This window comes from Athene cunicularia, assembly GCF_003259725.1.
Source record: "Athene cunicularia isolate RWA chromosome 23 unlocalized genomic scaffold, athCun1 chr23_part1, whole genome shotgun sequence".
Classification (NCBI taxonomy): Eukaryota; Metazoa; Chordata; class Aves; order Strigiformes; family Strigidae; genus Athene; species Athene cunicularia.
The window spans coordinates 1,254,455-1,271,959 of record NW_020799130.1 but is presented as its reverse complement, the minus strand read 5'-3'; the positions used below and the strand labels follow the sequence as shown (position 1 = coordinate 1,271,959).

Genomic DNA, 17,505 nt, shown 5'->3' with positions numbered 1-17,505 from the left:
AAGAGACAGGGCAGGGACTCCTCTCCCTCAGCCCCGGATGACCCCACAGGCCCCTCAGCCCCCTCCCCTCAGTGAGCCCCCGGTCCCAGCAGCAGCCGGGGGGGTTTCTGGCCGTCAGCACCGAGGTGCCAGGAGGGGTGAGCTGAATCGATACTTGAAAATGAGACGCCCGAGAGGAGTTAAAGTGCCAGACAGGAGGTGAGGCGGGGGGGAGCTGGGGGGGTGGGAAGAGGCTGCCAGCAGTTTCTGGGGTGCGAGGAGGTGCTTACCAGCAGCGTTTCACAACCCCCCAACTCCTGAGAGGTTGTCGTGGGGGAAACCTTTACTCTGAGCAGCAGCAGCCAGAAACCTTCCTGTTCTATGTATTTCAATTTACAAACTCTTCGGGCCCAACAGTGTTTTTCTGCTCTTGGCTCTGGAACAAGGAAAACATAATTTTGAAGGGAAAATGCTAAAGGGAAAGCAAAACAGATGCCGTGGCTGCGGCTAGCATACGCTGAGGAAAGGCCAGTAAGACCCCTAGGGCAAAGCCAACCCCCTAAAGGTGCTCTTCAAGCTACTACCTTCTAACACAAAAATGCAGCAATTGCAGGTCTATATAAATTCGATCCTTTGCGACGCCACGGAGCACGGGAAACTAAGAATTTCCCCTTGAGTCCGAGCATAGATTAAGCTTTAATCGTTCTTCCGGCCCTTTGCTAGAGGAAGGGCATTCACTTGCTGCTCTCTAGTGGCAGGCAGCGTTAGCAAAATTAAGAGAAGGTGCAGAATTTTTCAGTCTTGAAGGTTTGACTTAGCACAACTTGGAAATCAGTGCGAACACCACGATAGAGAAGGAAGTGGATATTCGGCTGTCTTCTTCCAGTTATGCTGTTTTTCAAGAAACACCTGATAAGTGTCCTTTCCTCCTCCGTCCTCTTCCCTAAACCTCCCACTCCAAACCCAGGCGCAGGAATTACTAGAACTGCTAGAATGAAACAAAGCAGGCACACCTCAAGCTAACCATACAGCAAGTTTTGTCTAGGAACTAACAAAACCAAAACCATTGAATCAGTAAGAAGAAACATATTCTTGGGGCCAAGAATTTTATGCAAACCCAAGTGGTAGACTTGAGGACTTGAGAATTTGCACTCCAATAAAGGTAGGAGGGGTTGTTTTTGTTGTATTCCAATGTTACTGCAGCTGTTCCTAGTGAAGGGCTTAGTTGTGGCTACAAAAGAAAACCAGCAATGAAAAAAAAAAAAAAAAAAGAGCCAGGAGATAGACAAACATTTTGGAAAAAACCTCCATGTATACACAACTCAATGAAGTCCTGTAAATTAATTCCAACTGTCTCCAAAATTAAAAACACGTTTTATTGTAAAATTGCACTCCAATTAGTACCATAATCTTTATAAACATAATATACAGTAAAATATTTTACACGTAGCACACCAGGCGCGTGCTTGCGACGTTACAAAATTTACAGTTCAGGGTTATTTCCCCAGTCAGCCCGTGACATCGAGTCCTAGGCAGATGTTTAGTTTTACAGACCAGGCCACTGTCTTACCATTAGCTGGTCCCTACTTCAACATGTAATCAGGAATGCCAGAAGTGCTGTATATTCTAGTTTCTTTCACACTATTTTGAATAGTTGTGAATGATGGTTCCTTATTAGACAGTTTCCTCATTCTAGAGGAAACCTTTCGTTAGCAGCTGTTCAAAAATGGATGGTTTCTCTCAGATGAGCACAGCTTGCATGAAAACAACGGAATGGATGATTTAAGAGAGTCTTCAGATGGGCAAACCAAACCAAACAACTCTCTACAACAAAAGCAAATAAAATACCCCCCCAACACCCCTCCTTTTCCTCTCCCCACACAAACATTCATATGCACGTGTAAGAATACAAACGGTAATAAAAACTTGGAAAGAAATCCTTATCAGACTGCTTCATAAAAGCCCGGGACCTATTTTAAAAGTATACATTTCAAATATGAATTAGAGCCGCTTAAAATGTCAAGCTAATAAATGCTTAGAGAAAATAAGACACTGGAGGAAGAGATAGCTGCCTTCGTACTGCAGTTGTAAGCACCACACGTCCTGCCCCAGGGAACAGTGCTCACCCCGAACGGCAGCACTCCCTCCTCGTCTGTGCTTTAGGCTGACGACAGCATTTCTGTGTCATTCCTGTCCCACCAACGGTGCTTTCGGATGGAACTGATACCGCTGAAACACGCGAGATTGTGAGGGCTGTATACAGTAGTGTGAGCTTCCTTAATGCCTGGGAAAGACCAAGTTAGCATTTCATTCCCGACCAAGCATGGATTTGGGGCTCTCATTTGCCACGGAGCACTGAGAAAAAGCAAGGGGGAATAAACAAGACCATTGCCTGGAAATTACCAGAACTTGTGAATCAAGTGGCAGCACGGGGATGCACAGTGATTTGTTTACCTTCCTGATGACTGCTGGCAGATTTGCAAAACAAACCACAACTGGCAAAGAGACAAGATGCAACCTCTGGCCCTAAACAGAACTATTCAGCTCTCCAAGTACTGGAATATGCTTCGGCTTTGACTGGTTTCCTCTGTGCTGTCTACCCTGGGCCGTTTGGCCAGGGACGTTATTACTGCAGTAGAGCCTCTTTTCTTCACCTACAGGGGAGGAGGATACATTAGAAGATAAAAAGTCTTCAAAAAGTTTAAATTCTGAATTATCAAAGAATTATTTGGTGTGAGAGCAGGCACGAGGAAGTCACAGAGAATATTTAGAACAGCAATGATCTTAACTACTTGGCAGCGCTTACTGCCGCGGTGTTTGACTCCTCTGCACAACTGGCAGCACACTCCACGCAAACCTTTACCTGAAGTTTTGATTTCTCCTTTGCCTCTTCACTCTTGTCTGGGGAAAGCGTATGAAAGACAAAATTCCTTGAATTTCGAGGTGCGTTTGGGTTGAGGTCTGACATTGCTGCTAGTTTCTGCAGGACAGCTTTAGGTCTGTTCAAGAGAGACCCATTTTTTATCTGAAGAACAAAGACATGCTGCGTTAAACCACTCACACGAACAAGACGGCTCTTTTAGTAGGTTGCTCTTAATAGAAGAAACTACTAAAAGGTTACTCACTACCACACAAACCAGAGGCGGCCAGAACGTGGGGTCAGCTGGCTTTGCTGTGCTCTACAGGCACAGTTTGGAAATAGCATTTTTCAGAACTGTTACCAACCTGGACGTCACTGGCAGGTCGGAACGTTTCAAAGGGGTTCCTGGGTAGCAGCGCGGTGTCTTGTACCACTACGGCTGGGCTGGCTAGCAGAGACAGAGAGGGGAGTCTCAATTTCTGAACTTCAATCGAAGGAATACAATTTTATATCAAACTGAAGAACTGAGAATTGACAACAGACAGTAAATGCTGCAGGGGGGGCGGGAGGGGGGGAGAATCTGCATCAGATTATACTCTGAGCCGTACAACGGATAGATGACTGGCAATTAGTACTATCAGGAGGGAAAATTTGGCTTTGAAAAACAGCTTTGCACACTTGGAGTCATGTTTTTGACACAACCAAGGAAAACTTACGTTTACTTTCACTATGTTTACTTTCTTAAGTCACAGATAATTTGGAGAAACTGCTAGGCCGAATGTCACTTACAGTCTCCTTCTCTGCGACTTAAAGGCAAGCGAAGGAAGAATAAAAGACTAAAAGATGTAGAGGAATTTATTTCCACTCCTCAATGTTTTTTTCAAGTAGCAGCATACTATTTTATTAGGTAAATACACACAATTATGATCGACCTCGCAGTTACACATTTTCAATCATTTTATAGCTTCAGCTTTGCAAGTTCTGGAAGACACGAGCTCAGACTGGTGTAAGAAACCCAGACACCGGAGTTTTCCGATTCGCGGCCTGCTTCACTGGAGACCACGAGTGACAACTGCAAGTTAAGCTTTCTTTCTCTTACTTGATTGTCCCTTCAATCAAAAGCAAGCTTACCTTTCTTCTGTAGGGACTTAGCCGTTACTTTTTTTGCTAGTTTCATGAATTGGCTGTCTTCACCAATTTCTTCCTCCTCCTGCTCTTTATTTTTCTCCTTCTGTAGCAGAGAGAAGTCACTTTGTAAAATTGAAAAAGTTCATACCAAGAATGAACATTTCGTTCAGGATTTTAAGTAGACCAAAAGTCTTTCATGATGTAAACTGTATTTTTTTATTTACTTTCTACCGTAGAAGTTTACTGTAATTACTCCTTTTCATCCTAGTTCTATTAATGAGCAGCAAACCTCTAGTATCCCATTCAGCTGGCAAAGCTGACCTACTACTGAAACTTCTAAAAGTTTAATAAGAGACTTATTCCAGCTTTGAAGCTGACTTATTTCAGAACACAGTTGTTCTGCCTCTCCCTTCTGAATTAGTTTCCCTTTCTGTACAATAATTGTAGAAGAGAAAGAGCAGAATTCACAACGAAAAACAAGGATACATATATGACTGATCTTTCTTCCAGAGTTTAACTCGAGGAACTAACAATTTCACATCTGGCAACGGCACAAACACTGAGCAGATGCCATTCTGGAAGCTGTTACCTGCTCACGAAGCCACTGCTCTCGCTCAAACCGCTCTTTCCTCCATTTTGCTTCTGTCTCGTCAAACTGATCGTTTTCATCATCATTATCTGAATCTTTCTGAAACAAGTCAGTCTGTGAAGCATAATCTAGACAAAGGAAAAAAAAAGAATTAGCTATCAAGAGAGACATAAAATAAGCAGACTAGTAAAAAACACCACCACAATCAATCCAAAAGAAACAAAAAACCCACCAGGAAAAGAACCCTCCCAGCTCAGTTTAATTTATTTATATTATTTATATATTTACACCGAGTGGTATTTCACACCCACGCACTCTCTTTCCAATCATCTATTGACTACGGATCAGAAAGGCACCTATGTTTTTCCATCTGAACCTCCTCATCCTGCCAGGGCCATCACTGTGCAGGTCACCATCAGCCAGGTACCTCTCCTGGTACAAGCGTAACTGCCGCTTGTCGTCATCGAGCATCACCTTCCTGTCAGTGCAGACGAGAGGGAGGAGGTTAGCCCCGATTACATCCAAGAGCCGTGACTCCACACACGAAAATACAGACTAATACTGTCACTGACATGTGTAATTTCTGTACTTGGTTTTCTAATTCCACTTCATTAGGGAGTTCCTCATCAATAATCTCTTCTTCGTATTCGTTCAGGTCTTCACCATCATATTCTTCCTCACTTCCCACATCACTTCCTGACAGCTCTGCCTCATCTTCCAAGAAATCCTGCAGTTTTCTATAAAAGAACATTAAAAAAGCCCCTTCAGTTTGGTAGACCAATAATCATCACACAAATCTTCTGAAAGCAAGATTTATGTTTTGACATAAAATTAACACATTTCCTCAACGAGAAATTATGATTCATCTTTGTTTTTTTTTAAAAGACTAAGACTCGAGTTCTCGCACATTTCCACAGACAGCCTGCCAACACACACCACCCCAGATTATTGTCATCCACCAGATTCCTGGCCCGTTGCCTACCAAATGTGACAGTAACGATAACTGCCAACTACACGTTTTACGAACTAGAACAAATAAAGATCTTAAGATGGGAGGAATGACAGCAACACTCCTCGAATCCTGCTTTTTTGGTCAGAAGAATGTTGTGTTGCTTTCACCGTGTCCTTCTGATTTCCATCTATAACGAAAATTTTAACAGAAATCCTCTATAAGCCACCAGCAACATAGTTAAACTCATGCAACGTGGCAGCACCAAAGCACAAAAAGTCAGAGCCAACGCCATATAAACGTTAGCTACTAATGCTGGGAGGGAAGAATTATAGAGTAAATTCCTAGTGCTATTAAAATTCTATTCTGTCTGGCAATTAAGATACAAAAAAGATGTACTTAACAGTTTTTTCTTCAAGCCCTGTCTATGTCTCAGCAGCTCTTCTTCATCACTTACTTCTGCTTCTTCAGCATCACTACCTCCACTTTTTTCATCCTGTCAAAGAGAAAGTTTTCAGAAATTAAGGAATTTCTGAAAGCGGATGGCTTTGTAGTGACAGCTGCTTTTATTCTTCAAGCCACTGAGACTAAAACGCCAGAGATTTTTCAGAGGATTTGCTATGCTTTATCCAGTATATCATAATATTAAGGAGACACTCTAAATGATCCAGACATTGCTCTTAAAAACACTTCAGTAGCTTGTTCTGGAAGTCATGATACTTTGCATTGATAGTTATATTATAAAAAAATAAGTAGATAAATGGAATTCTCTTAGTCCAAATGCTGCAGCAGTTGCTTTGCTCCAGCAGTCCGTACCTCTTCACTATCAAAGGCGTTGTCATCCGTTACAAGCTGAAAGTCACCAAGTTCTTGCTCCTCCTCATCTTCCTCTTCCCTAGGAAATAAAGCACACACACATTTTCATTTCACCTCCAATGATGGCTTCACAGTAATTCAAGGCAACATTTCAACCCTCACATCAGCTGCTCTCAGACAATCACCTGCGAGTGCTCAGAGCTACAGTCTCTCAACAGCATTTACCTTTAATGCCCCAAATCCCCATTGCCACTGATATTTTAAGACTGCAGGTCTTCACTTGCAGAAACCATGAGACATGTACTAATTTCTGAGTTTGTTTCCCTCTAAAATTCCTCTTGGATCCCCCTAACAGTTCCATTTGATAATCCTCGTTATCCTTTTGTCAGGCAGCTATACACCTTTCTATTTCAATCAATGGAGAAAATACATTTGGTTACGGTTCCTGTAGTCTGGCAACAGAACAGAACCCAAATGTCCTACATTCTAACAATCTTCTCTCAGTCCGATTAAAGTTCTTCAACGCTTCTTTCACTATCAGTAAAAGATAAGGAAGAAATTCCCTTCACAGTAGCTGTGGGAAACAGTATATGCTCCTGATTTAGAGAGTGACTGCTGAGCAATTTGCAATATTCCTCCTTTTCACCTCTAAAACAGAACACACTTCTGCTTGCAGCACTCTGCACTGATGTCAAACAAAAAAAGCAAGCTAAGAGTGAGACAACTATCCCTGTGTTTGCAATTTTAGGAGGAACAGTGCTAACCTGTCCGTGGGGAAGGAGCCTGAACAAAGTGCTAGAGCTTCTGCCATTGGGTCTTCTATGTCACTGTCTTTTTCTGCCTTGGAAGACGCTGAAGATGCCCACGTTGGGGAACCTGCTATGAAAAGGAGTAAGATGGCAGCTTATTAGGCAGATACATTCTACTCTTAAAATGTTAGAGAGCATCCTAGAAATGCCAGTTAGCACAATCTCACAAAGCTGGCAAATTGTGACAGCTCTCAGAAGTTCCACATTCCGCACTAGTGCCCACAACTAAAGGGCACCTTCACATAAAGCATAAATTCATGATTCATATAAATCAAGTCAGCAGCAAAGCTGGGAACGGAATTCAGGACGTACTCTGAGACACAAATTTTCCTGAACAAAGATTGAGCAGTTCTTCCATGTTCTGCTTTTTGTTGCTGCTGGTATTTGGCACGTGTTCGGCCTGACTGGTAAACTGTCCAGAACACAGGTCCAGTAATTCATCCATATTGGCATCCATCGCGTTCTCATCCATGCTGGCCAGCGTCAGCTGATGCTTTGAGGGCTGGTATTTATTCCTATGTTGTCCAACATTTAAGAACCTGAAAGAAAGTTGATAGTTAGAAAAAAATCTGGCTGGCCTGCATGCCCGATTTCTGTTGAAGGGCACAAACCACCATCCTTTACACCTATCACCTACCCATCCGCATCAAGCAGCTGGCTCTGAGTGTCATCTTCCAGAGAGAATTGGAACTGTGACTCCCCAGCCCCTGGAAATAAACTCTTGGGCTCAGGAGAGGCATTATACAGGTCCTCGGAATCTTCTATGGGAAGAGAGGGCTCAGATGTCTTTCCTGAGCTCTAGTCAAAGGAATACAAAAACGTGTAAGATATTTGTTTTGCAAGCCTGGAATCCAAAAGCAAGAAGGGGATAAAACATTTAAGCTATTTAAAAGAATTAATGCCATGCAGAAGTCATGTCTGCGCTGCTCTGATAGGAGTTCACTGACATCAAGATGTTGTGTAGCCCGTGTAAGTACACTTCAAAAAATATTTACTAAGTACATATTTTATCTATAAAACACAGATGATAGCATCTCTTCTCTGATGTTTGAGAATATAAATTTTTATAATATCATTTTCATCCGTTCCAATGTGGAGACATTTTAAACTCCAAGAGTTTGCTTTTCTGAAATCTTACACATATAAAAGCATTTGGCTAGGTGCCACCTTCTGGTATTATTTTTTTTGATAGATCTGACAGTCAGGATAAAATACATTTATTCACTACCCACTGTGTTAATATATGATAGGAACAGGACTGAGAACCTCACCTTGGAAGCAGAGCTGATAAAGCTTGTTTTGAAAAAACCCGGGGAAGGTGACCTGAACCCTCCTGCTGCAGATAAAAAGTTCCCTCCACGTGACACCTGCTTGTTACAGGGCTGATACGATGGAATCATGGAGCCAATCAACTCGAAGCTGCTGTTATGGCTGTTCTCTTTTGCTAGCGTTGGTAGAGAAAATGAATCATCATCCTCTGGAAAAAAAAATAAAATAAAAAAATACAGTGCTTAACTTTTTTTTGTGATCCAGTAGAACGTCGAGATACCGTATTGTAACACTGACACCTTGCCAAAAATTCTTTAATGCTTATGGATTTCTTTCTTCACCAAGCCAACATATCACACTTTAACTGAATTTCACCTTATTGATTTCTGACGGTTTCCTTATTTTTTCCAGTATAATTCTGAACTTTATTTGCCCTGAGTTTTTTCAAGCCCTCCGTTTTTTTTCAACAGTCTAAACTTCTATAATCATACTGTATAACTATACAGGTGATGTAATAACAAAAAATATTGAATACCCAATCCCAAACAAAAACCTATACATGTGCCATGTGAAAAAAAACACTAGCTACGATAATAGCTGTACTTTACCTAACTTGGTAGAACCTTTGTCTGCAACTTCTTCCATCTCAAGTTTCTCGTCAGGAAGAGAATACCTGCAATTCATCAAATAAAATGTATTTGCCAATATATCCAAGACAAATCGCTATTGTCTTGTCAAACCTAATTGCAAAAAAACAAGGTAAGACACAAAAATATATCTAGTATGTTGTGATTGAGAAACAGATTATTCCACTAAACAACAACAAAGGTTTTTAAAGAAAATATGTATTAATCTGCATGTAACTACTGGAATAAGACAGAAAAAATACCTATAAAAGGTACTTTTAAAGTCCAAACATCTCCGTGTATTGATCAAATTTAAAACTGCAAAGCTTGGTTTATTTACCCCATTTTTGAGGAGCTGTCCTTAAAAAGCATCAACGTAGACTCTGTGGAAGGTGGTTTGGGAACAGAATCACAGTGCACAGATTTTTCCAGCTTTTCTCCATCAATCGATTCTTTGTCGGTTTCTTTATCACCATCTTCAACATGTTTCTCTTCCGTATCTTCATTATCTTCCTCTGCTTCACCAAGAAGAAATTCCACATTCTAAACAACAAAAAAAAAAAAAAATCCCCCAAAATAGCAGAGATACGGTGGTTATTGCTTTGATCTGTCAACTTCCTTTTGCGTCCTTCTCAAGAAAACATTTTACCATATGGAGGATGAAGCTGAGTGACAATCACAGTTCTTACATGCAAATATTCCACTCTGAGACAACTGACATAGAGGTGCTTGAAACAGCCAAGCTGTTCTGATCCTTTTTAAAAAGGAAAGGCCATGGCAAATCGCACCCCAGATCAGGCAGGTTTGTCCCCGGCTAGCAACGAGCCAAGGATCTATGAAAGTGGCACCGGAATCGTCTGCATGCTTACATTTGGTTTTAATACTGTTTAGAAAAGTAAAATAATATGAATAAATACAGTTTGAGACAATGCAAACCCTGAACATGCCAACTGTAGCAGGGTTTTAGCTTCTAGGAAGAATTCTTGGCAATTTCCCTAGTGTTAATAGTGCACAAAAGTCTCATCTCATTGGGGAGAGGCACCAGAACTGACTAGGTTCTGTAAAAATGTTGCACACAGACCTCGTGATTGTCTTCCTCCTCTTCCTCAGACTCATCTGTCATCTCTTCTTCCTCCTCCTCTTCCTCCAGCATCTCCTCATTATCCAGTTTAAACAACGCTTGCCGCTTCTGGCGCTCCTCGGTCCTGCGGAGTTTCATGGCCTCCTGGAGTTTAGCCTTCAGCACCTGCAGCTTTTCACCTGGACAGAAATGAAGAAATTAAATCAGCTGTACCAGTGAATCCTTAAATTCACCACCCTGAAGCATCCAGTCCAATGTAACTACACGCATAAAAAAAGAACTAAACAAATTCCTTGGTTTTATATGTTTTTGTGAGTTGACCTGCTGGCTCTAAGAGCTAGAGCAGTTAGTTTCCAGAAGCTCAGCTCCATTTAGAGAAACCACACAGTCTCAAGGATTACCAACATTCCTCATTAGCCAGAAATGCCACCGATGCAGCACTCCACAGGAGAACAGGGTCTGTCTCTCCACCGCACCCTGTGGGAACGAGAGCATCCAAGTGCCATGGGCAGATGTGCTACAGCACACGAAATAATCAAGAGCAGCTAAAACTAACGTGTGCCCACAGAACCGGCCAAATATATTTCTTTTAATGGATGCTATGGGAGAGTCACATTCCACACGGTTTTGCTTGCAAATACATACTAATTCTATTAAAAACGGCAGTTTAGAAACAAGGAAGCATGAGGGATCTAACAAACAGCAGCAGCCCGCAAGAAGTCTGAGAGTCAGAGGGCTGATGAAACACAACGGCGTGGAGATATGTCTATATAAAAGTTTTGGTACAGATGGGGAGAAATCCAGAGAACCAAAGATCTGACTGAGGCTGTTCTATGCTTTTTTACAACAGGGCTAATCCATTAGAGGGAACACACATACTAATTTCACAGGGCAGCACTGGGACAGGGGGAATGAGGGAGAGAAGACAAAGTGTTTTCCAATTCAATCATGACTTCTCCTCCCAAACCAACCTGGCTTTGTGTGGGCTGTTTCATCCAGGCTCTCCGCAGCCAGCACTGCTGGTACGACGTCTGCTCTCAGCTCCTCCTTCCCTTCAGCTGTGGTCTCCTTACGGATGATGCTCATGTTTATGGTCCGTTCAACTTTGGATTTTGATGTCCCAAGAGTGTGCTTCAAGAAACGTGCTTTCAAGGCTTCCAACTCTTTAAAATACATGTTAATTAAATTTCAAAACGCAAATTAAATTAATTTGATAGCATTTAAAAGCATTGAGCATTAAAGCTGCATCAAGAGAAGATCTTGAGAATTTTTTTTTCCCCAAAGGTAGTTAAAAACTTTTAACTCTTTAATATTAAAATATTTGCAAACCATTCTATTTGACTAATAAACGATGAACCGTTACAGAATATTTTTGCTGTAACGTATTTCATTTAGTATTGGCCGATATAAATTACCTTCCCACTGACCACGATTTATCCACAAGACCTCAGCTCACTCCCAGCCTTGCCTTCCAGCCACCAGGCAATTCTAGACTTCTGTTAGCACAGACATCTAAAGCCAGACTGACAGCTGACAAAAACAGCTTCTTGGCAGAGGTCAGTTCCTTCCACGCACAGAACTACCATCCAATCCAGACATCCTCCTAAGATCTTCTAATACATAATAGATTTAATGGAATTATAAAATTGCCTAATCATTTGCAGTCTTCCCCTGAAACAAGGTCAACTATTTAATACTGATGAATAGACATTCAACTTCCAGTACCTAAAAGACATTCAAAACATTCTTGCTACAGAAGTAAATTTTTGCTTCCAGCCTCACCTCTTAACAAAATCAGTTACAGGCCAGTTTTGTTTCCAGATAATTACTGTATGCCTTGTTTTGAATCAATTTGAAGAAGAACTCCAATCTGCTTTAAGTACCAACATAATCCACCATAGCAAAATGGAAATAAATAATTCATCCTTAAATAGTTACAAGTGAGCATTCCTTCAAGCTTTCAAAATTAAGGACTGAGAACTTCCCTTTTAAACATCAGCTGAAAGAAAAGGGATCCCAACATGAAGCAAAGTGTCCGTACTGGTAAGTGAACACGCCTGACTGTTCTATCACCTAAACATTTCTCAGAGATTTTGCAGTTAAAGTCGGATTAACTCCGCTTACGGGGACAGGTATGACACAACAATAAAAGCAATACCTTTATTTGAATCTGATTCATCGAGGTTTATAAAGGATTCGTTGTCAGAGCAGATTCTTGGCTTGATGGACAGGTCTACTCCCAGCTCACGAAGTTTATCCAACTTGGACTTCCTCACTTTTTCCAGCGGTGCCGCCAGTCCAGGCCCCACTTGTTGATTGCTTTTGTCACACTGTGTGTCCAGTGCCGTTTCACCCCTTTGCTCAAGGGCATCTCCTCCAACTGCTACAGGAATTCCATTCTCTCTTTGTCCAGTACAGTCAGTGTTTAGGAAGTCAGAGTCCTGCTGTTGTTCTGTATTACCATCAGCTGTTACAGTCCTAACTGGGGGAGAATCATCACCGTCCTGCCTGGGCTCTTCAGCACAATCCTCTGTCGAGCTCTTCCCTGCATCACCGAGAGGCTTGTTCACAGCAGTATCAACATCTCCGCCAAGGCTTGTTTCTGGTTCATTAGCTGCTGATTGATCACCTTCTGTTTGCCCATCTTTGCGATCTGTGCTCAGGTTCTTAGTGTCTGCAGAGTCTTCATTTAGGGATAGCTGGTATTTAGTGGACCTAACAAAGGCAGAAAGAACTGTATCACCCATGGCTGCTGCGAATGGGGAGAAGAGGTTGAGAACAAACTCAGAGAGAAAGAAATCATTTGCTAATTATTGTCATTAATGTGTGGGAAGAGGTGAAGGATGGAAGTCTGGAAAACTTCATTTTGAGAAGATAAGGAAGTGTAAAGAGTTTGTACTAGCTGCATTATCACAGTATAAAATTCCTGAGAGATTTTTTGAGTACAGCAGCTTAAATATTTTACCACACATTACCAAAGAGAAGAAAAAGCCCGAGTAAAATGTTGGGGTCCAGTCTAAACCACATTAAAGGAACTTTGCATGAGCATGTTACTTCATCTGGAGTTACTACTAGGCCCCGATCACTTCAGCAGTACGAGTGTGAAGAGTGCAGCATTGCTTTATGTTAAGTGACACACTCCTAATTTCCAGGGGTCCACAGAATTAAAGGAGCTTAAGAAAGTTTCTAACAGAACTTTCCAGTCAAAGCAACTGCTAAAATTAAACCAGAAAAAAAAAGCTGTGACTGCACACAGAGCAGGTGTTTATGTCATACAACGCCTATAGCATGCAGAAGTCCAGTTATCCTCCAAAGCAAAGCTGGGATATCCTCAAAATTAACGAAAAGATACGAGGAGGGTTTAAGTCCTTACTTGAGCAATGCCATGGCATTTCCTTGGCAGAGTGGTCGAGGTCTACGCTTGAAGAAATCATGAATGCTTTTGGTCTCAGGCACGTGATACGGGAGAGACACTGACGATTCTACCAGAGAAAGGAGGCGAGAGAAAATTTAAAACACCATCCAAGACATTTATTTGATATCTCTGAAATTCAAAGAAGCTTGACCCAAGTATTTTGCAGCAAAGACATCTGCCTAGGCACAAACAGCACAGTTTAAACTTGAATACAGCAGCAAACACCGCAGTTGGGAAAGGAGTTCCAACAGCAACAGTCTTGAAGACCAAATGTGCAACATGTCCATGGATTCATTAGGAAATTAACTGTGATGTTAACATCAGAACGGCAGGACCAGTTTCAGCATTATTACATGCTTGTCAAACTCTCTAAATATTGCACTAACTTTACACAACAAGTTTATAGACTCAAGCGTTTGCACCATGATTTTTTTCCTTTATTAGTTACAAAGATGCCTTTTAACAGGTCCTTGAATAAAAATGATCTTGCAGGCCTCAATCCTAAATGACTCATGCCAGGTGAAAGAAGGCTCTAATCTTTCAAGTAAATTCTTTCAATTTCTCCCCTGAATTTCTTAATAGTTTATACCTCTCTACACACAAATAATTTAAGTTTTACCTCTAATAAGTCGTTGTGTCTCGCTATGTAGTTGTTTAATGGCTTCCTTACTTAACCTTGCTGCTTTCCGTTCCTTAAGAAAAGAAAAGAAAGGCTTCTGAAGTCAGAAAACAAAAATATGGGACTTCATCTATACTTTCCAAATAGCTTATTTTTCCCTTTCAAACAGAAGAGAGTCAGAATAAAGCAGCCAGTTAAATAAAAAGACTAAAAATAGCAAAATCAACAAGAACACTGGACAGCATGCACACAAAAAAATATTTGACTCACTACAACAAACAGTGGAGAGCGTTAGAAAGCAGAATACTTCACCTTCCTTTTTGGTTCTTTTAATACAGGTTCCTCGTTCTCATCATCCAATACATGTTTGTAGTCTTCATCCAGAGAAAACCGTTCTTTGTTCTACAGGGCATAAAAAGAGATTCATCAATTTGTCTCGGTACACAGGCACTACCAAGGGCAAACAAGTAAAAAATAATTGTCCAGAATCATCACTGGTCAGCAACACCAGCAAGTGTTCTCATAAACCAACACAAATCCCACTTAATACTCATGGTAGATTTCCAAAGCTCCTACTAAAGCGTTATAACTTCCCAGGACAACATCCCTCCATCTTTAAGAACAAAAAGCAGGGGACTATTCTCTCCTCTGTCATATCAGAAGTGCACCACTGTCAGAAAGAGTTTAATACATGTTCAGGTACAATACCACTCACTAATAACCAATAATCCCATGCCACTATCAAATGTTACCTGATATTTTTTAACTTTGTTTTTCACTGCTGCTCGTATTGATTCTATCGACTCTTCATCCTCTGGGGGGTAATCATTTTCCTCTTCTAAGCCATTATCAAAAAGTTCTTTGTCATCCAGAAGACATCCACTGTCATTAAAAGGATACCTCTCACCACCATCTACCTGCTTGCCATAAGAAGAAAGCAGTTGTGTAATTTGTTTCAGAAGGGCCCCTTCAGTTCTTTGACATAGTAATTTAAGCTTACAGTCAAAAGGTCTTGAGGAAAGACGTTAGGAGATCATGCCTTTATTCTACCATCTTGTGTGCTCTGTAAGCCAGTCATGCTCACTTCACAGCATTTTAAAGTTGATAAGGTAATTCATATGTCTACGATAAGTAGGGAACTTCAACAGTTACTTATGACCAAAATGGCTCAGAGAGAAAAAATTAACACTTGAAATAAGCATTTCATAAACAGCAACAATAAGCAACTTCCCCAGCAGCCATGTCTTTAGACCAGAGTTCCGATTTGAAAGTAGCCCAAAGCTTCCTCCAGAAACTAGCCCAGCAATGCAGAGAAAAGCTGAAATACCAAATCAAAGCAGTTTGTGCACGTAACAAACCCCCAACGAACCCAAAGAACTCAATTCCTGCCTGGCTTGACATGCACTGACATGAAATGAAGCATCAGGGTCTGTACTTTCTGTGCAGACACGGGCGGTGTTCCGCGGATCCCTGCGGATCCCACCTCTGCTGCAGGAACGCGGGCACTGGCAGTGCCGAAGCACTGAAACGCGACAGCCAATTGCCGAAACAAAATGAACTTAGTTGAGAAAACACCTGAGATTTTCTGCCAAAATATATACCTCTGCTCTAGGCTTCTTTTCTTTTTGCAGCTGTTTAATGGACTCAATTGTTTTCTCCTTCTCCTTTCTTCTTCTTCTTATTTTTCCTACAGCTTTTTTTGCCACCTCTTCTTCAAAGTCACGTTTATGTGGTTTATGTTTTCTATACTTTTTCCCAGACTTTAGGGGTCTCTCCTCTTCCAGCTCATTCTCAGACAAACCAGACTTTCTGCTTGTTTCAAGGGTTTCAATCTGCAAGCGGTCACCAGTGTCACTGTCATCACTATCTAGCAGACCTCGGCGAATCCGATGAGATTTCTTGTCCCTCTGGGCAGCGACGTTCTCTTTTTCCTCTCCATTTTCCTTGTCTTCACCTGGAGCATCGTTTTGCACAAAAGAGCCACCATCCTCTCCATCCTCGCTCTCACTGTCCTGAAGTACCTTCTTGCTTTTTGCTTTTTTACGTACAAAAATCTCTTCCTCCGAATCTGACAAAATATATTAAAAGAAAAGAAATGTTGCATGCTACGGAGAGGAAAATTCCACAAGTTGAATAACAGTCAATCAGTTAAACACAGTTACACATTTGTGAAGTTTCACAGATGTCAACATCTACAGCAAAGCAGCTTGAACTCAAGTTTTCCAAATCCATTTCTCCCTGTAGTGCAGTATATAACTGACCCAAATTGATGTTATAGGTTCTTAACCTTTAAAAAACCAAAAAGCAAAGCTGAAAGTCCTTCACCAATACTGACTTGAAATAGTATAAAACCCACAGTAACTAAGTACACAGATTAAGCAAATCATAAAAAGAAATGAAATAAGCAATTAAGACACATCCCGTTTATTATTTCCCTTTCTATACCTCAAAAATATTTTTCGGAGATTTACAGATATCTGCCTACATAACGAGCTGCAAAAAATAAAAAGGCAGTTTGGATTGCAACAGGTCAAGCAACAACTTCTTAAATCAATATTTATAAAACAAAAAAAGCACCAGGCACAATTCACAGAAATTTTACAGACCTCTGTCATCCGGAGACTCTACCCCCTTGCTGCAGTGACCTGGAGAGGCTGCTTCACAGCTGCCCTGTCCGCTGTCAGCGTCACTATCAGGGGCTTTCTGCAAGTCTGAATTCAAGTCTTCTAACAGGAACTACAAAGCAAAACAAAATTTTCCTTGCTATAGGAAGTGATATTTATTTCATAGTGACTCATGTCTAACTTCATTCCAAAATCCTGGCTAACCCTTCACACGCAGTTACATACACGTACATTATCATTATATTGTAGGAGTTATTCGGTATTTACATGAAGGGACATTACACTACATCCAATTTTATTCATATTTAACGGTGGGCTTGCACCCGGGAATCAACATACTGCCTGATCTCCACTGATATTCAAAACTTTTAGAGTAAAAGGGATAATGAGAAAAATAAAACTTTGTCCTCCCACATCCGCATTTCACCTAAATTATTTAAACAGGGACCAGCAGGCACCCGAGGGGATTCTTCAGCAAGGCTCCTCCACAAGGTGCCCAAGCCCGGCGGGCAGGCCCGTCGCAGCAGAAGGGCCCCTCCTGTGTGCCAGGCACCCCCCCTCGCGGCTGACACCCCCCGGGCCCTCACAGGTCACGGCAGCGCTGCAGGGGCAGCGGGTCAGCCCGGCCGCGGCCCGGCGGGGGCCACAGCCCCGCGCAGCGCTGCAGAGGTGGCGGGCGGGCGATGGGCAGGGGCAGAGGGGCCAGGACGCTCCGGTACCCGCCGCGGGCGGGCGATGGGC

General features: G+C 41.8%; 1 protein-coding gene across 1 annotated transcript; it reads right to left on the bottom strand.

Annotated features, from left to right (window-relative positions):
* Window positions 1-1,342: 1,342 nt before the first annotated feature.
* CLSPN (claspin) lies at window positions 1,343-17,354 on the bottom strand (the record flags this gene model as incomplete). The annotated part of the gene is made up of 25 exons (XM_026863204.1): window positions 1,343-2,633; window positions 2,843-3,004; window positions 3,205-3,287; window positions 3,971-4,070; window positions 4,557-4,684; window positions 4,913-5,034; window positions 5,129-5,293; window positions 5,910-6,001; window positions 6,322-6,400; window positions 7,086-7,200; window positions 7,443-7,669; window positions 7,768-7,928; window positions 8,402-8,607; window positions 9,008-9,072; window positions 9,366-9,568; window positions 10,107-10,285; window positions 11,078-11,269; window positions 12,265-12,821; window positions 13,480-13,588; window positions 14,141-14,213; window positions 14,453-14,542; window positions 14,893-15,057; window positions 15,742-16,208; window positions 16,747-16,876; window positions 17,223-17,354. Coding segments are annotated over 25 exons (4,116 nt in total), but the record flags the coding sequence as incomplete, so codon positions are not given.
* Window positions 17,355-17,505: the final 151 nt, after the last annotated feature.